Source organism: Diplodia corticola (assembly GCF_001883845.1).
Source record: "Diplodia corticola strain CBS 112549 chromosome Unknown scaffold101, whole genome shotgun sequence".
NCBI classification, from domain to species: Eukaryota; Fungi; Ascomycota; class Dothideomycetes; order Botryosphaeriales; family Botryosphaeriaceae; genus Diplodia; species Diplodia corticola.
Genome location: NW_017971580.1, coordinates 25499 through 48533, shown reverse-complemented (window position 1 = coordinate 48533; position 23035 = coordinate 25499). Strand labels below are relative to the sequence as shown.

The window sequence follows — 23035 nt, the reverse complement described above, 5'->3', positions numbered from 1 at the left end:
GGGGGTGTTTGTGTGTGTGTTGTGTGGAGGAGAGAGCTGTTGTTCAGGACAGAATACCTAGACCGGGGCTCCGTCTGGGGGAGCTTGTGGCCGGGGACCTCGGCTGAGCGAACAGCGCTTAGCGACGGGAAAGACAGCTGCGCCAAAAGCTGGGGTCAAACGCCCTACGGCATGTGTAAGCGTCATCCCTCAGTCCGCAGAGCCGTGGCATAGATTCACAGGTCCGTGGAAGCATCGACAAGACTGAACCGATAAATCGCTAAAATTCGCCGCGACTCCGCGCGCTCGTCAACTTTTGACCCCCGTCATGTCCAACAAAGGCAGCTCGCCGCCCTGGCCCGGTTTGCTGACCACCATGCTGACAGAAGATGAAAAAAAAAATGAGAATAGGAGAGAATGAAGAACGGATCCCACGCGGAAATGCTCACACCGTGATATATCTAGAAACAGGAAGCCGGAAGAGGAAGAAGAAGATGAAGAAGAAGATAGTACCATCCACACGCCGCCACCGCATTTGCCCCCACCCTGTGCACTCGTCCATCCAATATTCTTGTACACCAAAACACAGAAAAATTACGAGGCAGGAGATGACCGATCCCACGCCGTGCTCCTAGAACGCCCGCCCACCCCGAGTCCAGCCAATGGAAATACCAGACTCGCAGCCAATTTTTTTTTTTAGTTTCTTTTTCTTACTTTTTCAAATTTGACTTCCAGACCGCCGGCGTGAAGGTGTAGTGTAGCAGGAGACGTGTCCAACCAGCGTGCGAGCCTTGCCTTCTGGCCGCTGTGGGGGCGCGCGAGATGGTGGCTGAGAAAATGGAGGGTGCGCCGTGGTATTGGGTGGCCTGCCGTGCGCATACGAATCTGCCGGTGCTTTCTTGGAACACGCCGCCCCAGCTCGCCATTGGTGAAAGTCCACGCAAGGGTCCATCCCGTCCATTCCTTGTCCTGCCCGCCAACTAAAATATCGATTCGGCCGAAAATGGGAGCTTGCCAACCACCACGCCTCCAATTCTGTCCGACTGGAAACATTCCGAAGCCCAGGGGGGGAGTAATGCATAGTACATTAGGTATTACTACTGCGGTCGTCATAAGGTCGTCAAATCCTGCGGAAAATGCCGGGCTGTGTGGTTTCAGTGTCCAGGTCTCCGCGCAGTCCAGATATGTCTAATGCAAAGTCAGCCGAGCCATGCAACCCACCAGCCAAGGAATGCACCCACATGTTGTTGTACGCATGAATCTTCTTCGTCCGTATTTGCCGGATCGCCTGCTCCACCAGCGGCTTGACGTGTTGTGCCGCGTCCCACCGGTAGATGCGCGTCAGGGGCGCCAGGCTGAGCGCCTCCAGTCCCTCGCAAATCCCCAGGTTGTACCACCGCCCAATCTCCTTCTGGTGCGGGTCTGCCGGCCACGAGTTGTACGGCGCGCGGATGATGGTCTCCTGGATGTCGATGAACCCCGCCATTTGCAGCATCTGCCTCGTGTTGTGGTTGTAGGCCAGCGGCCTCGACGCGCGCTCCGTCGCGTCCGCCACGTACTGGTACCATTGCACCAGCGGTGAGTTCGGGGGTAGCGTGCCGTCGTCGCAGCGCGGTTCCAGGTCAATTTCGACCTGCTCGATCCAGCCTTGGCCAGGCTTCAAGTGTCTGCCCACGTCAGCTCGCGCTCGCCCTGCCCGGTGGCACGCAGACGTACGAAAATATCTTCTGGTAGAGCTCGGGCCAGCTGGAAACGCTGCCGCCCGCCAGACGCAGGTGTATCAGGTCCCAGGAATCCTCGCCCAGTGACCAGGGGCTCTCGTAGTCGCGCGGCACGCGGAATCGCAGGTTGGGCGGAATCCTGGGGCGTCATGTCAGCTCTGGTCGCGCGCAGCGAACGAAAGGGGCACGCATACTTGTCAGGCTGGATGTTCACGAGGTCCAAACCGAGCACCTTTGACGCACGTCAGCAAACAAAATCTCCGGGCCACCCGGCGGCATAGCTCACTTCGGCATCCAAGTACTTGCTGCGAGGAGCGTTAGCGGGCGTCATGCGGGTCTCGACGGCACGCAGGACGACTTACTCGGCCATGTCGATCGCCCAGATTCCTGTCCCGCAGCCCAGATCGAGAATGCGCGGCTGGTACATGGGCGCCACCGGCGCCTGGTGTAGCGATTCGCGGCGGGCCACGAGGAACAGCTTGTGGAATATGTCCATGCGGTCCTTTTCTTGCTGCAAATCGTGAGACGTGAGCCAGCCAATGGGGGTAGCTAGGCGGGGAGGGGACCTACCTCGTCGCACGGGTACATGTAAATCCCTCTTCGATAACCGTGATAGAGGCGGCCATTTTCCGTGTAATTCTGCGGAATAGCGACTACTAACCTGTGCGGCCATGGAGTCAGCTCAGGCATGCGTCGTGGCGGCGGGAGAGGTATGCAGCTTCGTTGCGCAAGCCAGACGCGGGGGGGCTGAGCAGCAGGGCAGGCACCGGCCGGCGGAGCGCCTCTCTCGCACCCGGCGGCGGGCGGCAGCAGCAGCACTGAGAACAGCGCTCGCGAGCGAAGCGGCGTGGACGTACGGGGCTTTGCTGCGGAGCGAGGGGGAGCGGCTGGGACTTACCCGTTCGACGCCATCGTGACCATTGGGACGTTTGGGGGGGTGGTTGAGGTTGCGGGCTGCGAAGCTGGAGGGCGGGCGAGGTATGTCAAGCGGACGATGGGGCCAGGGCGGTTAGCAGGGCCGGGTCATAAGACTGGATGCAACGCTCCGAGAGCTCGGGCTGGCCGGTCAATGCTGCTGGAGCGGCTAGGAAGCTGCTGGCGCTGGGGGTGGGGATGGGAGGGACAGGAGTTTTGACTTGACTGTCGCTCCGTAATTATCGCGCGCGCGCACACACGCTGAGGTGTGCAGCTTGGTGCGGATCCGGCGTGTGGTGCGCTGGGGACAGGACAAGGGCTGATCAGCGGCACCCTGTTCGTAGTGACGGTCGGAAGCAGCAGCAGCAGCAGCAGCAAGCAGGCGGGCGGGCAGCAGGCAAGCAAGCAGCGCGGAGCCAGGGTCGTGCTGCGGGCTAACTATTATACAGGGCACCACCGGGCAGCGGGCAGCGTCACACAAAGCGAGTGCACGAGCGGGCGTGCGAGGGCATCTGGCCGCGCGGGCCTTATTTTGCTTGCTTTGCCTGTGCGAGTTTTATGCGTTATGTCATTCGATAGCCCTGCAGTGCAGCATGCCGCATCTGCCGTGTCTTGTACGCTGCGCTGCCGGGCGCGGGCGCCTGCGAGTCGCGCTGGGCATGGCATCTGGGCATGAAGAGGCGCTCCGCCCATGCTCCTTACCTCGTCGCGGCCGCGTTTCCCAGGCGGGCAATAATCCCAGGCCGAGCGCGAGAGGAGTCCCAATCCCAGAGCGTCGGGTCCGCAGGGGGGCCTTCAAATTGAAAGTCGGTGGGCCAACGCGAGGAGCCCCGGCGCGGCGGTAGTGCGCCCACGCCTCTGGAGACTGACTGCCAGCCACCACGACTCGCAGCTCGACCTCGACGCAGCCAGCCGTCCGCTGAACGAGCGCGTCCAAGCCAAAGCCGCGCCGCGCCGCGCCGCGCAGCTGCCAGCCCGACTTGCTCCACGCCTCTGCGGCCGGCACGCGACGGCCGCCCCGCCGGCGCTGCGATGCGACGCTTAGCTCTCCGCTGCGTCGGGCAGGCCACACCAGCCCGGCGCCACCATTCGTTGCTCGCAAGCCGTTCACCGCCAATCGGCTGCTCTTCTCAGCCTGTCTCTCTGCATGACCCGAGCGACAGGTAGACACGGCACCCGCGCGACCACCCACGCCGCCACCTGTATCATGTTTAGACGGCGCGACATGCTCGTGGCGGCCAGTCATGGCCTGCCTCAGCAGCAAGTCCTGCCTTCCAGGAGCACCCCCCCTCTCGTCCGTGAAGAAGAAGCAGCTTCTTCGCCGGGCCCGACAGCCCATGCGTGCCATCCCAGCACGCCGCCGGCCAGCAAACCACCCCATCCGCACGCGCGTGCCGTCCATGCAGCTGCGTGCTCTTGCGTCGTCGAGATTTCGTGTGCACGCTCGGGCTAGGCAGACGTGTGGCGTCGTTCCCGCCGCCGCCCCCCCTACGCGCGAAGAACGTGATGGCGGTCCCGGACCGCATACGAGGTCGCTTTCCTCGGTATTGGCAAGGCTCGGAACCATCGCACAGGGACGCTGGAGAGGATGTGCGATGAACGGTGACGTCTGGACAAGAGTTTGATCTCGCCCTCCATCCCCCAACCAATACTAATAAGCGAACCGGCCTCGACCTCCAGCGTGGCGGTGGTCTGTCCCTTCGCACGCGCGAGGGGCGCACTGTAAGCTTACCTCGCTCGCCCGTCGAGCGCTGGCGGCTTGGAGCACAGGTGCGACCCAGGGCGCTGGAACGATTTCAATCCAGATCCGCGGATGGCGAGGGTGGAGAGGGCGGCGCGCGCCAGCTCTCAGCGGCGCACGACGCTTCATATCTGCCAACACATGCATACGGACAGGCCGCCGTTGTACGTAGCACGAAAAGACAAACAAAACCATGGCTGACCGCCAGCCTGATGGGTCTTGGGCGGGTGCGTGCTACTGAGTCAGGCCACGGCTGACACCAATCTCCCAGGGCGGACCGCAGCGATCACCGCGCGGCGTTGGTGAGGGCTCTTCGCGGAAAAGAAACGACGACGGGGATGCTCGGCCGGGGTTCCACGGTGGATGCGGCAAGCCGCCCCGCCAGGACCCAGGCTAGGACGGCGTGCTCGAAGCGTCGAGGCGCGTTGCTTCTGCTCGCCCTGCTGACGGTCATCGCTGATCTGATTCCGCCGAGATGCGCCGCGAGGGGAGTGCGTCCTGCGGCCAAAGCCGCCCGCCTTGTCCGTTTGGAGCGCCCTGCTCCGTTGCAAGGGCGCCGGCGCGCTGGGTTTGACGACGGCAACTGCGGCTGCGGTGCGGCACGTCGAAGCACGCACTCGGCGGGCGAACGATCCCTCCCGGGCCAGGCTTGGTCGCGGCGTGAAGACGTGCGGGCGCGGAGAGTCTGTCTGAAACGGCGGTGCAGGCTCAGGCGGCTGCGAGATTGCGGGCTCGGACGCGCGAGATTGCTGCACTCCATGGCGGTGGCTGGCGGTGAGCTGCTGCTGTCGCGGGCGGTGCTGCTGCTGCTGATGCCGCCGCCGCTGCTGCTGCTGCTGCTGCGCGGCGGAGATGATGCTGAGGGCTGGCCCCAGGCTGAGCGCTAGCAGTAGGCGGGCGCGGCGGAGGCGGGTGCAGCAGCTCCACCACGCGCTTGTTCGGGGCAATGGTCCGCTTTGGGCGGGAGAGGAGGACGACTGGCGGACATGAGGCCGCGGTGCTCGCGGAGCTGGCTCCTCGCCGCTTCGCGCGTCAAGGGGTGGTGGTGATTCGGTGCGCTTAGGCGTCCTGGCAGTCGTCAGCTAGCTCGCCAGCCGACCCAGCACAGCGGCGCTTGGGGTTCGCCCTCTCTCTCACGAGCCCGAGGCCTGGGGAGAGGCATGCTCCACGCCGGCGCCACCGCGATAGTCGACCAGCCCGCGACCGGCCCGCGACCAGCCCGCGACCAGCCCGCGGATGCGACAGGTCTCATTTCGAGCGCGTGTCGCACCGGCTTCATTTAAGCACTTCGCTTCCGACGCGGAGGATGCATGCTCGCGCCCACGCCTACGCCTAGCGCCGCAACGACTGCTGCTGCTGCTGCTGCCGCTGCTGCTGCTGCGGGCTGCGGCTGTCTCTGCTTCTGCCTCGCCTCCGCCGCTTGCTTGCACAGTGCCCGGCTGGATGGCGGCCGGCGGGCGCAGACGACGGGCCTGGCGCCCCTGTCCGTCGACCCGCAATCTTCGCGCTAGGCGGGGGTGCAGAAGGCTCTGTATGGCGGATTCGAGGGCGCATGGGGCTCCCACACCGGCGCACTGGGACTCCGTGAGGCCTGAAACGCGGTGGGCCGCGGAAGTCATGCCGTTGCAGCGAAGCGCCAACGGCTTCCGCGCGGTGATCCTACCCGCAAGGGCACCGGGCGGCTTGCGGAGCTGCTGGGACCTTGCAGCCATGCTTGATGCAAGGCACTCTGCCACGGCCTTGAGCCCGCTCGAACGAGATTGCCCGCTCACATAAGCCCCGCGATCTCGCCGTTGGCGCGCGAGCGTGCAACCGCTGCCACGTTCCCGCTGCCGCCATCCGCCAGAGCATATCCGTGCTGCAGCAGTGAGGCGGACGACCCCCCCCCCCCCCCCCCCCGCCGCCGCCGCTGCCACGCTGCTGGCCGGCTGAGAAAACCCGGGCACTCGCCCACCGCGCCGCCCTCCCACGCGCCTCCAGGTCTCCCCGGCCTGCGCCCGCAGCTGCAACGGCGGCCGCGCACCGCCCGGGCGGATCCCTAGGCGCGTCAAGAGAACAGGAGACAGCGAGCAGCCGAGATCGCCCGCCGGATCGGCACTCACCATATTTCCCGCTCGTTTCCCCGGCGCTTTTTTTTATATCCCAATCCTCCCTCTTTGGGTCTTTGCGCTCCTCCATCCACCGTCCGGACGCTGCTCCTGGCCGCCTGCCGCCTGCCGCAGCTCCGACTCACCCACCGTCCGCGAGATCCTCCGCCGCCAGCGCCAGCGCCACGCCCCGCCCTCCCGCCGGACATGGCCACGCATTGGGAGCCTGCCCAAGGCACGCGGTGGCCTTCCCCGGCATGATCAGCACTCAATCACGCACATGGTAGGTTGCTTCATCTTGCATTGCGGCGCAGCCCTCTCTGCGCCGCTGCCCTGCCACCGATGCGCCGCCCCCCGTCAGCCGCCTCTCTTTCAGATCCTCAGTCAGCACGCCTCGTCGCCGGCGAGGTGTATAGCGGCCGGGGCTATAGCTGCATCCCGGCGCGCACATGACGGCACATGACGGCGCGCCCGCGCCTGGACGGCCGCCCTGGTGATTCGCGGAAGTGGAAGATGGCATCCGCGGATCGAGCGCGCATCCGCCAAACCGGGTTCGCCGTCGATTCGTCCCTAGGGGTTCACCACCAATTATAGGCCGTTGCGCAGGGATACGCTCTACTTCGGCAGATAAAGCCGCCCTTTGGACCTTTTCTCAACCTTGCTTTCTTGGTATTCCCGGCCATCTGGGTCGTACTATTGCTTTATCCACCGCTGCCATGTCCCCCGTTTCCGGTGTTCCAGCTCCGCGCCAGTGCTCGCCGCTCAGAGCTCGAGATGGTCTGCTCTGCCTCATACCAATGGCGGTCGGAAGCCGCGCGTTTGCCTGCGATCGAGATGGGCTGCACGGCAGCAATGCCAGGAGTGAGGCGAGCCTATGCTCTCCCCCTTTTCCTCGGCCTCGACGATGCGGTGCGAGCAGTTGCGTCCCGGCTCCCAGGGCAGTGGGATCAACGAGCGGACTTCGCCGGCCTTGTGACTCGCCGCAGCCTCAGGTCGTTTGCCGCATGTCATATGGAGCCTTCCCCGCCTGTGCCGCCACACCCCCCCAGCCTGCACCGGTGAGTGTAACGGTGCGTACCGGCAGGCTGGTCGAACGGCCGCAAAAGGCAATGGCGACTCGAATCAGTTTCACGGCTGCCGGAGGCGAAGAAGGCATCGTACGACTCGGCTCCACACATACAGGTATTGTTGAGCGCCTTGTCCCTGTCCACGGCAGATTTTTCGCGCCCTCCACTGGTCATGAGGGTGCTGCGGACGTGTGATGGAGGCTGTTGTTCAACACCTCACCTCATCCCGCGCACGCTTCACGCACACCGCCTGTACGATCGCACAAGACGGTAAGCTGCACGTGCCCTCGTCATTTGCTGCTGAAGCAACACAAGTGTGTGGACCTTGTAAGACACAGATATTTTAAGAGTCGCAGCTCTTGTCGGTTGGAAAATACCGCGACCGCTCACCGAGAGAAAACCACGCTGGCCTCGATGCCTGGAAAAATGGCGCATTCGTATGGATTCAGGGGTTCTGATGATGATGCTCAGCTCACGCTGCAGAACCAAGCTCACCAAGCTTCAGAGGCTGATTGACTTGCTTTCACTGTTCGTCATCTGACGTTGCCAAACTCTGTTTGAACTTCTGCTTTCCCTATCAAGCCATTGTCGAGTCCCTCAAGTTTCCGGAAATCCTTACCCCAAGCGATGGACGGAACTTTCCTTGTCAAATTCCGATCGTCTTCCCCATCGCCCCAGGGAACAGGATCTCACGAAGAAAATACTACCTAACTACTAGATGGAAAAGCCGTTTTTGTGAACGTACCGAGTCAACGCAGTCAGCTAACCATGCCGTTTTTTTTCTTTTCCTTTCTTTTCTCGGATCTCTGCTTTTGACCCCACGTGCGGGGTTGTTGCTCTCTGTACCACAGCATTCGACACGCCAAACGAGTGGCATTTGAAGTCTTGACGAGTACGAACAGGCGCGGGTACTATGCCAACAAAAGTTGCGCGGACCAAAGCTTTGATCGTGTTGCGTGGCGATACCAGGCATACCGACGACGTCGTCGTCCAGATGACGGCTTAGATGACGACCGATTGATTTCTCATCCTCATGTTGGCCGGGACTCTCGGATAGATGGTTCCCTACGTCACCAATCGCATTCTCTCCGTGTCGCACCTTTTTCCCGCTTGCGTCTTGCTAAAAAAGAGTATTGTCGGTATAATTCGTTGGAGCAAGCTCCGAGATACCAGGCCCCTGTGCGGAATCGGCATGATAGCCGTTGGGTTATTTCCGCCACGCCCCCCTGGCTCACATCGGACCGCCCGGCTTGCTCGGCGAATTGAAGGTGCGCAAGGCGTGGAAGCAGGCATTGGGATTGCCGATGGGCAGAAAATCAGATTTGGCCAGACCCGACCATCATTTCTCAATGAAATTTTCCGCGGATATGCCCCACACGCAGCCCCCAGCTCGTGTCGTCGTCCCCAAAACGGCAGGGCTACCTAGTGTGCATGAACGACGGTGGCCGACGACTCGATGCATTAGTGTGATCCACAAAGCTATGCAACTTAATCTTGCGGAAAGCAGCGAGGACCTTGGGCTCATGTACTGCCACCGCCCGGCCAAAGGTAAACAATCTGGTACGCAGTGCGCCAGAGACGGTTTGCTCTTGTCATGGCAAAGTTTTGCAGGGGCTACTGCCGCTGAGCTGTCATTGTACTCTCGTGTGCCGGGGGTCGATCCGGTATACTTCGAGGCAATGCTCAGAGACAGAGACAAGCAGGCGGTATGAACAATCCTAATCCCAAAAGATCAATGATATAGCGGAGCGACCCGCACTATAGCCTCGATATGTTTATCAATACCTAGAGCCACTCTTCTGCGCTCCAGGCTCGTCAATGTGGAGCCCTTTCAACCGTATTCTGCGATCGATCTCGCGAATCAATAACCACTGTTGCATTGCCAAGCTCGGTTCCGGGTCGCTGACCGTTGGCGTCCGCTGTCCGGGATCGGCGCCACATGCCATACGACGTTGAACCCTTTCCAACCACATGCTCATATCGTATGCATTGATTAGGCGACGTGTGTGCGACATAGATCAACAGCATGCCATCAACGGGACGGCTGGCCAGGGAGCGGTTTCGAGACGGATACGAGGGTTACGTGGAAGTCTTTTCGTCGACTGTTGTAATATCTGAGTGAGAGGCGGCATGCTGGGCCACGGAGCAAGCGTCAGTAATGTGGGGAACGACAAAGCACTCAGTTTCGTCCGGTATTCACACGGAGCTATTTCATCATTCCACCAGTCGCGCTGGCGTTACGAGCTGATTCAATGACTCTGCTGGCATGAATTAGTGACCAATCAGTACTGACAAAAGCTCACCGAAACAGAGGCACGCCGATCCTTACGTCCAGGCACCACTGCTCCCACACTGCCCGCAAAGACTTCACTCTCACAAAGTCATCCAGTCTCAGGTACAGGGCGTCCAATAATGCATAAATCATCTGGTGTACCAATCAGATGCTCCGTCGGAATCACAATAACCGCTACAGCAAACACTGGTGCCGCACCCGGTGATCCAGACGTTCTTCCCTCTGGCGAACCGTCAATCACCATCGCTTCCGGTAGCCTATGACAAGCGCGGGGAAGGTGATGACTGCGTCCGCGTACCAGTGGTAAGGTACAACGCAGGTCGGATCACACTAATGTAGGTTGTATTGGGCAGCTGGCGGGAATCATACATAGAGAAAAACAAAGTCCAACGCTAAGCCATTGGTCGTATAAGCAAGCCTCTTTCCCGGTAACATGGCACACCAACATCCCGCCCCTCGACCGTACCATTCTCTCGACTCGGTCCCTCGGCTTAACGGGCCCACTCGCGCTTCTCTGGTTCCTCGTATCTATTATTGTAACGATACAACCTCTTCCATGTAGGTAGGTACTCTAGCGGGAGAACTTCGAAGCGATGGACGGGCGGCGCCACGCTGCATGCATGGCGCTCTTGGGCACTGCGTGATTCAGTTGGGTGCGGAAGAAGCTCCGGGGTCTTGGATGCTTGCCGAAGGAAAGCACATACTGAGCATGCGACCTGAGAATATGTCATGATGGATATTGAAACGTACTATTGAGGCCATGACTTCTGCAAACGCTCCCCGTTGGCACAACACCACAATCGTGTATAGATGGGAATTGAACATCTCCTTTGAACATTTTAGCCACGTTAATCCCATGTCTACGAGCGACCCTTTTGCAGGCCGTTCCTACACGTGAAACGACTACAGAACCTCTACTGTTTAAGTCATCTGCGGCTCTCTCCATGACTCTTCACGATGTCCTCGTCGTGTTACCCAACACCCTTCGCTCCCCTCTCTATTCCTTTACTGCCCCGCGGAGTTGTTCAAACCATGCATTCAGAACCCCTCAACTCTAAGTATACTGTGCCTTTGCATACCAGCGCTCACCGCCACAACAGTCTATTTCCCCCGTGACAGAAAGCACACCGCAACGATGCTCCGCCTACTCCGCTGCGTAACAATCACATCCCGCAAAGACAACCCAAGGGTGGCCCAGCCCACCGGTAGACGGAACCCACCTGCCGTTAGGGCCGTCGCCCCTCCTCGGGCACTATTGCGGACATCCCTCCCCTACCTAGCGCTCCCGCTCTTTCCACGCGAGACAATTAAAAACGAGTGGAGTTGACAAGAAAAAAGACAAATCCGCTTGCCCCCACAACGCGCGTAACGGCGAACCAGCAAGAATACGCGGGGCTTGGCCGTGATATCCCCACACTACAGAGTCATTAGTCTCGCTCAGGGAGCCTTAAATCGACAATGATGGCGCGCGCTAGCCAAAGCAGCCCGCAGCCCGCAGCCCGCAGCCCGCAGCCCGACGACCAGCCGCGATTACGACATCGGGCGCACGTTTGTCCTGCATATTGCAGACCAGGGCGGGCGCCAGCAGCGCGCCAGCGCGCGCGCGCGCGCGCGCGGGTACGGCCCAACAAGCAGGCGGAAGGGGGGGAAACAAAACCTTAATTCGCGGTACCCGATCCCGTTCGTAGTAGGAGAGCCGCAACGGATTAGACCCGTTTGAGCGTGTCTTTCCTGTAGTGGAAAACGCAGACGCGCAATACTGGGGGCGTGATAACGGCTGGGATTTGCGTATCTGGGCGGATTGTCAGCGCTTCCTCATCTTACTACCTGGCGAGCGGATGTTGTTCTTTGTCGTTCGCTAGGGATTAAGTGCTTCATTTTTCTCCCGCTTGTGGTTGGTGTCTTGCAACAGGCTTGTCGTGCGGTCGAATTTGTTTCGGCTTGAACAAATGATACTGGCACTTCGCTATTTCTTGCTGTGGATGGATGGTCTCTGTCCCGCAGTGATGCCAGCGGAACACGAGGCTCTGCTTCGACCCGCGGAAGGAGTTGGCCATCAGCTGCTGGCGTGCGTGGCGGCGGAAGATACCCTCGATAGCCATGACTATATCGACAATCCTCATGTATAGCACATTTGAATCCTACGCCAAACCCACTATTCGACCGCTCCTTCGGCCGTTTTTTTTCCATGCTGCTTTTCGCGGCGTCGGTGGGAAAGGCGCCGAGGAGCCTCGGCCCTGGGCGATGTACGTACGGCCACCACCCGGCGTGGAATCCACACGAAAATCAGTCCACACGACGACGATTAAAACCCAAGGCCAGCCACTAAGTGTGCCTTTACCGCCGCCACTATGTCCATACATCACCCTCCTTGCACGTTGCCCTTTGCTCCTGTTTGAGAACAATTCTGGCCAGACATGCCGTCAACGCTCTTTTGCCCGACAGTTTGCCCGAGCCTCGCCCGCCTGGACCTTCAGTGCAGGTGCCTACGAACGGAGAGGGAGGAAGAGCATATGATCCGATCCTCGCCCCGCCACTTCCCATTCTCCGCCCGAACAACTCTCGTTGCGAGCGGAATGCATTCCACGACACCACGACAACTGCGCTGATCATCGGCATGATGAAATGTTTGAACTGCCGGCCAAGGGGGGGGGGGTGGATGTTTGCCGTGTGTCGTGGTGCCAAAACAGGAACTAGTGCATGACGGAAATCCCCTCATCCATGAAGATCCTCCCCCATGAAGATTGCCGACAGACGTCCGCCCCGTGCCCGTCCATCACGCTCGACCCTTGCTCGGAGCGACAATCGATATTTAATGCCCCCCCTACTTACACCTAAAACGAGTCGTGGAGTGGAGCATGGGTTCCAGACCCGATCAGCGCTCTGAGCACGGAGGCCGGACGGATCCTGAGGGAAGACGGAACGAGAGGAGTCTGTGAGGGATGTGACCTGATACAAGCGAAAAGTAGAAGGAATCCCGAAGAAAAAAAAACCCTGTACTATACGCACTGGATATTGACGCCACTCCAACGGTCAAATTTCAAACAATCCTTGTCGCCAGCCAGCAAATCGGAGAATAATTATCCGCGCCTACCAGCGACTGGAAGCATCGTCCCGCAACCGGGCGGGTGGGAAGGGGCGGAAGGAAGGCAGGAAAGAAGGGAGGAGAACGAGAGAGGAGAGGGAAGGGAGGGTCCCACGTTCGCCTAAACAGTGGTGTCTTAACCGCATATGGAAGGTATGGGAAGCGAGAGCGAGCCAAAACACCACACCCAGTCAATAGTCAGGCAAGAGCCAATACTGCCTATATGCGCAATATGTGTCAATAATAATGAGTAAGAGGGGACGAAAGGGATAAACAATATTTGATGTACCATTTCTGAAGACTACGTCATCAACTCTTTCCTCTCCTCATTTCTAGCTACCGCTGCCCTGTCGATCCTGCGCAAAAAGAAAGCTGCTTATCACATCCCTACAAGACAACGTGTTGGCTTTTGCTTTCAACCAATGGTGAATGTAGCAACCAGAGAGACAAGGAAAGAGGGAGGTAGAAAGGGAAGAGAAAGAGCGCGGCTCAAAGTCCGCTCCGCTGGTCGGCGCAAAAAAAAAAAAAAACCCCTGGAGCAAAGAGATAAACAAGGCAATGGGGGGGCCCCACGTAGTAAAAGCAAGGCAGGAAGCACGTGGTCCTACTCTCTCATGATCCATCACATCAACGTGCATATGCACATGCGTGCAGAAAAAAAAAAGGCCCGAGAAGCTTCTGTACATGTGTATACACCGTAGCATCATCGCCACGTGGACAACACGGGATCAATGACTACATACCCGGCCCCGGATCGGTGGGACTGGAGTCATGAAGATGCAGCTAACTGAATCGCTCAACGCCTTTCGTTCTCCTGCATAAAGGCGCCTTTTTGCATGTGATGATGAGACACTTCCAACATTGACCCCGACTGCTGAGCGCAAGAAAGAGCATGTGATGGATTCCATCATCGAGAGGGACGTATGAGGTAAGTTATCTCAGTATCCATTTGCAGCAGTTTTTCAACGGATTGAACGAGAGTAGAGCCGTTGGGATTGTAACGTCGTCGTGTCCGCGGAATATACATACATGGATCCGGCCGTTTTGCCTTCGACTCTACATGCCGCCTGGTAGAAGTGACTTTTGCAATACCACTTGCTATGAAGGCCTCGTATACATGCCGCCAGACTGTACAGTACATACATTGCCAAACAAACAGCGCGTGGGGTGGCAAAACCACCGCATCAGACTTCTGTACATATATACACAAAATCGCCATCAAAAAATCTCGTCGCCACAAACGCTTTAAGCAATAGCTACGTTAAAGAAACAGACTTTTGTTGATCGTCCCGTGAATCATCGTAAATGCCGGCCTTCCAATTACCAAAGAAAGCCAAACATGAGATGACGGTAGAGAAAAAAAAGCGACAACCACATAGAATCATGTACAGAAAAAAAGAAGAAAAAAAAGCCCCTCCACCTCACTCCTATTGCGGTGGTCTCCCCTCCCCTCCCTTCCTTCAGTTCGGTCCCTTCATAGCGAACCAATCCGCACTAGCATCCACCATGAAATTCGTAATATTGAAACCATCCCCCATCTCCACGCCAGCTCCCTGTTGTCCCATACCACCAGCGCCAGCGCCAGCACCACCCGCCAGCTCGCCTCCGCCATTACCAGTACCGTCTACGCCTCCTGCCCCGGCACCGGCGCCGCCGCCGCCAGCGGCCGCCCCTGCGCCGTTCAGCGGCAACCGTGGCATGTTGAAGAAGTCGAACACATCGAGGTACTCGAGTTCGTTGGGTGCCGGCGTGCGCGCAGGTGTGGCGACCGCGAGGCCGTTGTTATTGTTGTTGTTGTTGTTGTTGTAGCGCTGATGTTGGTCCGACTGCTGCATACCCGCTCCGCCTTGCTGTTGCTGTTGCTGTTGTTGCTGCTGCTGCTGCTGGAAACCATTGCTGCTGCCAACACCCGCACCAGCACCACCGTTGGCCGTGTTGTTGTTATTGTTACCACCAACACTGCCAAGCAGCTTCGGCTGTCTCGAGATGAGAAAGTCCAGATCAAACGCACAGCGCCGCATGTCCGCCAAGATCTTGACCGTGCTCGGCGTGGCGCGCTGGCCGTTGAGGTCGGCGGGCGCGTGGCGGCTGGCGCGATACTCGTCGAGGACGCGCTGCAGCAGGGTGGCGTAGCGCTCCGCGACGCGCCAGTACGAGCCCAGCTCGCGCAGCGTCTCGACGAGCGGGTTGATGGCCGGGTCGACGTGGTGCTCGATGGTGGAGCCGTGCACGAGCAGCACGCGCGCCGCGACCCAGAGCGAAAACGCAAAGGGCGTGCCGAGCTGCGAGAGCATCCCGTTGGTCTTGACGTACTCGCAGAGCCCCGTGATTGCTTCGACGGCCGTGAGGCAGCGCTGGATGGCGGTGTAGGACGGGGTGAAGATGGGGGAGCGGGTCGTCGGGTAAGCCGCCGAGGAGTGGAGGCGAATGACGGTGCTACACGCGGGGGTTAACATGGTTGTACGAGGCACGGTGTGATGCGTGTACTTACGTGTGGAAAGCGGCATGCAGCATGATCCAGCCGCAGTCCACCACGGAGTCGGCCTTTGAGGTGGCGTAAATGCGTGACATGTTGCCAAAATCACTTGGGATGCTGTACTTCCACGATGCCAGCGCATTGTCCAGCTCCCTGAACTCACGCTGCCACTGCTCCACGTCTGTCAGGGACCCGATGTCGACAGGCTTCTTCAGGAATTGATGGATCTGGGAGAGAATACCCAAGAGCTCAACGTAATATGAAAACGATCCTAGATTTTCAGGCTTGTTCAAGGTGTAGTCTGTTCGCTTCACGGTGCGGAACCAACGTGTCTCGACGGGTTGGTTTCGTGAAAAGACGTCCTCGCGGCAGGGCAATTTGCGGTCAATCTCCTTTTCGTCAAGAGCGAATTCAAAGGCGGTTGCGATGGTGGCGTAGCGATCAAGCAAGTATACCATCCAGAACAATCTTCGACGGCTTTCGTCTTCAATGAAATCCATTGGTTCAGGAAGCACCATGGCCCTTAGTGTGTAAATCGAGGGCACATTGGGTGAGACCAAGCTTGACGTAGTTTCAACTGACAAGCCGAGCTGCACCACTGAACGAGTGATGAGAGCCAGCAGATTCCAACCTGGAGGGCCATTGGAAAATCCCACAAGATCTAGGGCTAAAATCACGAGAGCCTGGAGTGCTTTTACAGAACTGTTTTCAAGTCCGTAAAGCAGGACCTTCTGCTTCGACGTGGAGTGGTACCGCTCGCGGCTCTCCTTGGTCAGGCGGGGATCCGTGGAGAACCTCAGCGTGGTAGCAACGATTGCATGCAGCAATATTCGGTCTGCTTCTTCCAGGGTTGACGAGCCAAACAGAGAGTCTAGTGTGGATCGACGATGCAATATCGGACACCAGGTGTTTATGTGCTTGAAGTACAAGTCGGCCAGGGCATACAAGAGGTCGTACGGGGGAAAGTCGGGCTCTTGCGAGCTGATGGCAGGCTGTGGCTGGTGGTTCATGGAGATGTTGAGGCTCGGCGACTCCAATGGCGCGTTGTGGTTGCCGTACATTCCCCCGGCACCGGTGGGTATCGATATCGAGTGGCCTCGGACACCATGGCCCATGTGCTGCTGGTAGGCATTGCCACCATGGTGAATTGCGGGACTGCTCGGCAGACCCAAGCTAGTAGAAAAGGACAAGCCAGGCTGAGCGGGCGGGAAGGCAGAAGATTTCTGCAGGAACAGGGCAGCCTCGGGCTTGGGGACGTGAGGAGTCTGAAGGACAGGTGGGGTGTGGTGAAAGGCGGGAGTGTCGTGCTGGGAGAGAGCAGAGCCGGGGCTGGCGTGGCTGGCGTGACTGGCGTGGCTGTTCTGATTGGAGGCCAGCTGCTGGATGGTGTGCTGCTGGCGTTGGATCATGTCCTCGAGGCGATCTACACGATCAGTCTCGGATTCGGCAGTTTGGGGCGTGGGATGCGGGCTCACCGAGACGCGCCTCCAGCTCCCTGCCGTAGCCGGCGCGCAGGCCCGGCTTCTTGCGCTCCTTGTACTCGCACAGCTGATTGTTGCGGACGCACCAGCCGCACGAGGGCTGGCCGCGGTCGCCTGGGCGGGGAGATGCAGCAGTCAGCGTTGGCGCACATGAAACACGATGGGTCCGGGACTCACACTTCACCTTGCGTTGCTTGCACAGCTCGCAGGAGACGGACATGGGCCGCTTGCGCTTGCGCGAGGAGCCGTCATGCTCGTCGCCGTCCTGGCTCGCATCGGGTGCGTCGTGGTCGGCATCGGAGTCGCGTGCCTGATCGCTGTCTACATCGTCGAGCGGGGCAGTCGGCGGGCGTTGATGGTGCTGCTGGTGGGCGCCGCGCTGCGGGCGGGTCGCGTCGGACAGGGACGACGGTGACGGATTGTGGCTCGCGTCGTTGTAGCCCTGGTGCGGTGCCGACGAGGTAGCCATGGCGCTGGGCGGGCAGTGATGAAGATTCGGTGCAGAGATGTGACGAGATGCCGAGCGTGGAGGAGGTTTCGCCCGAGGGTCAGGGCCTGCCGTGGCCAGAGCGTGGCCGCAGCGCGCGCCGAGTTTGGGGAAGGCTGCAGCCACGACAAACGCGTGCCGGGCTGGCGGGCCCCGGCACAGTGCGGGGTGCGTGTCGCGGGACAACACCACGAGTTCCACCGAGCATGAAAGCTGCTGCGCCTGGGCCAGCGCCATGCCGCGCCGGGCTACCGCCAGCAGCCCACGCGCGCGCCGCGAGGCACGCGTCCCTATTTAACGCCCTGCCCGCTCCCCGACACGGCCCTCTCAGCACTCGCCCTTCTCCCCCGCATTCCCCGCCACCATGTCTCCCTCCGCCCGCGCATTCCCCACCATCAAGAAGGTGAAGACCTTCCTGATCCAGGGCGTTGGCTCTGGCGGCGACTACCACAATGTCAAGGGCGGCCATTGGCTCATTGACACCAAAATCTCGACCCCCATGTCGGGCTACGAAGCCTACCGCAAGTCGCGCACCTCCTGGGGCATCAACGTGCTTGGTTCTTTCTGCGTTGAGATTGAGGCCTCGGACGGCACCAAGGGCTTCGCCACCGGCTTCGGCGGTCCGCCCGCGTGCTGGCTCGTTGCGGAGCACTTTGAGCGCTTCCTGATCGGCGCCGGTGAGCTGCTTCCCAGCTACAACAAACGAGGCGTGCAGAACTGACCACCGCTCCTCCAGACCCCAGAGATACGAACCACCTCTTCGAGCAAATGTACCGCGGCTCCATGTTCTACGGCCGCAAGGGTCTCCCCGTCGCCGTGATATCCGTCATCGACCTCGCCATCTGGGACCTGCTCGGCAAGATCCGCAACGAGCCCGTCTACAAGCTGATCGGAGGCGCGACGCGGGACCGCCTCCACTTCTACTGCACGGGGCCGGAGCCGACGGCGGCCAAGTCCATGGGCTTCTGGGGGTCCAAGGTGCCGCTGCCCTACAGCCCCGGCGAGGGCCCCGAGGGCATGCGCAAGAACATCGAGTTCCTGACCAAGCACCGCGAGTCGGTCGGCCCCGACTACCCCATCATGGTCGACTGCTACATGTCGCTGAACGTGCCCTACACCATCGAGGTGGTCGAGAAGACCAAGCACCTCAACATCAACTGGTGGGAGGAGTGCCTCTCGCCCGACGACTTCGACGGCCACGCCCTGCTGAAGGCCGCCCACCCCACCATCAAGTTCACCACCGGCGAGCACGAGTACTCGCGCTACGGCTTCCGCAAGCTGATCGAGGGCCGCAACCTCGACATCCTGCAGCCCGACGTCATGTGGGTCGGCGGCATGACGGAGCTGCTCAAGATCTCCGCCATGGCCCAGGCCTACGACATCCCCGTCGTCCCCCACGCCAGCGGCCCTTACTCCTACCACTTCGTCATCGCCCAGCCGCACTCGCCCTTCCAGGAGTACCTTGCCAACTCTCCCGACGGCAAGTCCGTCCTGCCCGTCTTCGGCTCGCTCTTCAGCAACGAGCCCATTCCCGTCAACGGCTACCTCGACGTCGCCGACCTCAACAAGCCCGGCTTCGGCCTCGAGATTGCCCCCAACGCCCCCTTGATCGACGCCACAAACATCCTGAACCCCGCCCCGGCCAAGGCTTTGACCGCCCCGCAGCCGGACGAGGAGAAGGCGAGCAGCTCATAGGCCCAACGATTCCCCCTTCTATTGATCAAGACTTATGAGGTTTTTTTAAGGCGCAACGTTTTCGGCGGGAGACGTGTTTGCAGTGTATTCCTGTTTTTGGCCGTTATGATACACAATCTTCATAGCTTGACACAAAAAAGAAAGTCGAGCGTCAGCGTCTGGAAGTATCAAGAATGAACACCCACGTAGAAGGAAGAAGAAATGAAAGCAAAAGAAATTCAAAAGCATCAACATACTAAAAGTGTCTCCTAGAACTGAAAGTTGTATCGGGGGGAGAATTGCAAAACGTCCGAGAGAGAGATCGACAGGCAGTCAAGATAAGCTTGTGAATTCACCATCTTCCCCTGTCATTGGCTATTTGACTATTAGCTAGAAATGGCTAGCCAAAGCTAGCTGTTTACTAGACGATTGATCGTGCCAGTGCAGCTCGACATCTCCGAGGTTCCTGCCGCAACGACAATCAGCAAAACAACCTACAAATCCGAAACCCCAGCCCATCCTCATCACGCAAGAAAAGCAATCCAGTTTCCCCTCCTCCACATGTCGTCGTGGACCTGTCCCATATGGCCGAGCTCCGAAGTTCCTTCATGCAAATACTCTTTCCCATGACCTATCGCCCAGTTCAACAACACGGGCAAACCTTCCTCTTCGCACGCACCCACAAACCAGACATCATCCCCCTTGCCCCTTGGCCCCCCACAGCCCATCACCATCACCATCATCATCAAACCATCCGCTCACTCATCCCTCACTCCCTCCCTTCCTCCCCCCCTTTCCCCTCTCCCTCAAACAACCAAAAACCTCACCCCCACCAGAATCCCCTCCTCCTCAAACTCCCCCGTCCTCTCACTCCTCACCTGCCTCACGACCCCACCCCCAAACGCCCTCGGCTCCCCCTCCCTCCACCCATCCTCACCCGTCTCTGCCGCTGCCGCCGCAGCAGCAGCAGCAGAGAACCGCCCGCCGCCCCTCGCTTGTTGATGAACACCCGCCGGTGGCGGTGGCGGTGGCAGCGGTGGCAGAGAAGTCGCCGTCGACGACGGCTGCGCATATGCGATGGCGCAGTCCCGCGCCAGCGCCGGCGTCTCGAACGCGCGGATCTGTTTTTCCATCAGCGCGTGCGGGTTGGGGCGGCGGGGGTGGTCGTCGCCTGCGCGGATGGATGCGGGGCGGGTTGTTCTGGTGCCGCTGGCGGAGAGGGTGGTGGTGGTGGTGGCGGAGTTGGGTGGCGGTCTGTGCGGGGTGGCTGCTGATGACGTCGCCGTCGCGCGTGACGGGATGCGGCGGTGGCGGTTGTTTGGCGTGGTGGTGGTGGCGGCTGCTGCCCTTGTGCGGGTTGATGGCGGTGCGTACGAGGAGGCGGAGCCCAGGTCGTCGTCGTGGGTGGGGGCGATCGCTTGCGGCGGGGTGGCGGTAGCAGGGGTGAAGTAAGGGCTCTGTTGTGTTGTCGTTGGCTGCGGGTAGCGCGGCAGCGGGTTGGGCGTGTTGTGGATGCCGCCTCTGATGGGATAGGTGCTGCCGGTACTGCTTGGGATGCCGGCCTGGGTACGGGGCGGGACGGGTGTGCTCGGGATGATGTGGGTCGGGGTGGTGGGGCCGTGTTGGTAAGGAGTTGAAGGTGGGAAGGGGGGACGAGAGGGAGAGAGGAGAGATGTGACCCTTTGGAAAGGCTGTTTGCCCTCTGCGACCCGTCTCATGTTGGTACGATCCTCAGCGGCGGCAGCGGCGGAGGGAAGCTGCGAGAGGCGGAAGGCATTGTTGATGTTGATAGTGTGGATAACTTCCTTGGACTTCTTAAAGACAACACGCCGGATTATGGGATCCTCCTTCTGGTCCATATTCTGATTCGGGGTAAGCGGGGACGTAGGAGGGCGGCGACGCGGTCCGGCGGGATCCAGGTCGATTCTCGAGCTTAGGGTGAAGGAGTTGAATAGAGACCGTGGAGACTTGTCATGAGGGCTGCCCAGTGTGGTGAATACGCCACGATTCGTCATCCCAAGCCCGCGTTCTGCCGACTTGATATCCAGGGGTGAGATTCCACCAGAAAGCCGACGCTTCTTGCGAGGACTTCCTCCTTCATCTTGATCAGCCTTACGGCGGGTACGAATACCAGTTTGAATTTCTATCGGCGGTAAGAGTGGCGCTCCAAGCGACGATGAACTAGTTTTAATATCGGGCATTGAGCTTGACAAAGGGGCGAGATCGGTCTTGGTTGCTTCCGAGGCTTGTGATGATCCAAGAGGCATCGAAGATGACATCCCGATAGCGTTGAGTGGCTCTGGCTGTGTGCCAGTACCTGAACTGTTGAAAAGGTCACCAGGACTGGAAGTTGAAGTTGCCTCGTCTTCAGGTATTGCGCCAAGTCGCTCTACGAATCGAGTAGACATATGGTTAACGGCGGCCCTCGGTGAAGTGACGTATGATTGCTGATCAAGTCTCTTCATTTGCTCCTTGTGTCTTTCCATGGCAATCTCACCCCTTACTTTGGCTGGCGAATCATCAAGGGCGGGCCCAACCTGGAGGCTGTAACCTTGTTTAGTTACGCTCTCAGAAATGTGTGGCGGCAGCTGTTCGGAAGACCTGATCGTATTGCCTGCCTTTTCAACGGACGGTCCTGATGATGTATCAGATTGCAGGGCTCGCGAGGATGTCTTGTCTGGCCTTGGTCTTGCCGGAATTCTCCCAATAGTTGGGGTCTTTTTACCGGAACCACGTCGAGCCGGACTATCGGTCCTCAGGTTGTAACGGCCAGTAGTCCTTTCAGCATCCATCTTCGGTTGAAGAGGTATGTCTTCGAAGATCGGAGGGGTTTCATGCCGTTGCTTGAACTTTGAACTCCCCATGCGCGTGGGTTCGGAAAGGTAGGCCTTTGCAGGATTGTGCTTGAAGCCGTAGCCATATGACAACACGACATCAATGACCCCAAAAGACTGCCCGCGTGGCTCTGACCAAGCCTTCAACTCTTCAGGCATGGCCAGCTTCGCAACTTTCGTAAGGTATCTCGCCACCACAGGCGGGTTCCCCTCCTTGTCGACTCCTCTCGCCGAGGCTTCTTTCATGACCTCCTTCTGAATCTTCTCCCAGCGATCTTCGAGAGTGTCATTGCTCGCCATTGGTCGCCTTCGAGAACCATCGGGGTCCTGGCCAGGTGGTACAATTACCCAGGCCCGCTCGAGCATCCAATGAAATCGCAGGCCGCTGAAGATGCTTAACAGCTGCTCTTGTCTCCGCTCCTCCTGGTGGAACCGCTTGGGCCACATGTTAGAGTGGGTTAGCTGGCCGTTGAAGAGCACGTCGATGCGGATATCGTCGAGTGGCTGATCTGTCTTTAGAAAGGACTGTTTGGAAAGCTCGACGCGAAGCGCGAGGGCTTGCGGGATCTTGATCGCGTCTGCAGGATCCGGACCCAGGATCCTTGCGTAGATGGCGTTGCGCGTAGGATCTGGGTGGAAGGCTCTTGCTTCTCTGGTGGCAGGCTGAGTACCCATGTCAATGTATCACAGTGAGGCGCGGAGTGAAGTGTTTACTTACTACGTGGCGCAAGTCCTCGCCGGCGCGGACGAAGAAGAATGGCATGTACTCATCGCCGTCGAGAAAGTGCAGCGGGTTGCTGTCGCCATCCAGTGGGATGTTGCTCTCTCTCAATACGTGTCCATTCTTGAGTGTTTGCTCGACGCCCGCAACGTACTCAGTGAGTGCCGTGGCTTTCTTGTTTGAGGGCGCATCTGTAGTGGTACTTCTGAGAGCGGCGCTGACGAGATGTACTTTCGTGCGAGACCCAAGGTGAACGGGCATGGTGAACAAGACGGACTTGGTTCGTCGGATGTCCAGAGGTTCCCAGACGCGAAGAGCGATTCAGAAAAGGGCGGTGAATGAGGACGGCCGCAGGAAGACAAGCGGTGTAGAGTAGGAGGAAGTGGGATGTAGTAGACGCGGTTGTGTTGAGGCAGCAGTGGGAAGCGCGAAAGATGAAGAACCAAGTCGCGCTCCGCAACGAGCCTCACCTAC

The 23035-nt window shown here is 59.4% G+C and overlaps 4 protein-coding genes across 4 annotated transcripts; 1 reads left to right on the top strand and 3 right to left on the bottom strand.

Annotated features, from left to right (window-relative positions):
* Window positions 1–1133: 1133 nt before the first annotated feature.
* BKCO1_10100014 (methyltransferase) lies at window positions 1134–2621 on the bottom strand (the record flags this gene model as incomplete). The annotated part of the gene is made up of 8 exons (XM_020270128.1): window positions 1134–1167; window positions 1221–1646; window positions 1696–1839; window positions 1895–1932; window positions 1987–2005; window positions 2063–2211; window positions 2271–2361; window positions 2599–2621. The coding sequence occupies 8 exons, from the start codon at window positions 2619–2621 to the stop codon at window positions 1134–1136; spliced, it is 924 nt and encodes a 307-aa protein (XP_020125206.1).
* An 11727-nt stretch (window positions 2622–14348) lies between these two features.
* On the bottom strand, window positions 14349–17314 carry BKCO1_10100013 (c6 transcription; the record flags this gene model as incomplete). The annotated part of the gene is made up of 4 exons (XM_020270127.1): window positions 14349–15324; window positions 15380–16787; window positions 16840–16959; window positions 17023–17314. The coding sequence occupies 4 exons, from the start codon at window positions 17312–17314 to the stop codon at window positions 14349–14351; spliced, it is 2796 nt and encodes a 931-aa protein (XP_020125207.1).
* Window positions 17315–17696: 382 nt separating this feature from the next.
* Window positions 17697–19027, top strand: BKCO1_10100012 (mandelate racemase muconate lactonizing enzyme family protein; the record flags this gene model as incomplete). Its single annotated transcript, XM_020270126.1, has 2 exons — window positions 17697–18009; window positions 18069–19027. The coding sequence occupies 2 exons, from the start codon at window positions 17697–17699 to the stop codon at window positions 19025–19027; spliced, it is 1272 nt and encodes a 423-aa protein (XP_020125208.1).
* A 785-nt stretch (window positions 19028–19812) lies between these two features.
* BKCO1_10100011 (gata zinc finger domain containing protein) lies at window positions 19813–22822 on the bottom strand (the record flags this gene model as incomplete). The annotated part of the gene is made up of 2 exons (XM_020270125.1): window positions 19813–22503; window positions 22559–22822. The coding sequence occupies 2 exons, from the start codon at window positions 22820–22822 to the stop codon at window positions 19813–19815; spliced, it is 2955 nt and encodes a 984-aa protein (XP_020125209.1).
* Between the last annotated feature and the right edge of the window lie 213 nt (window positions 22823–23035).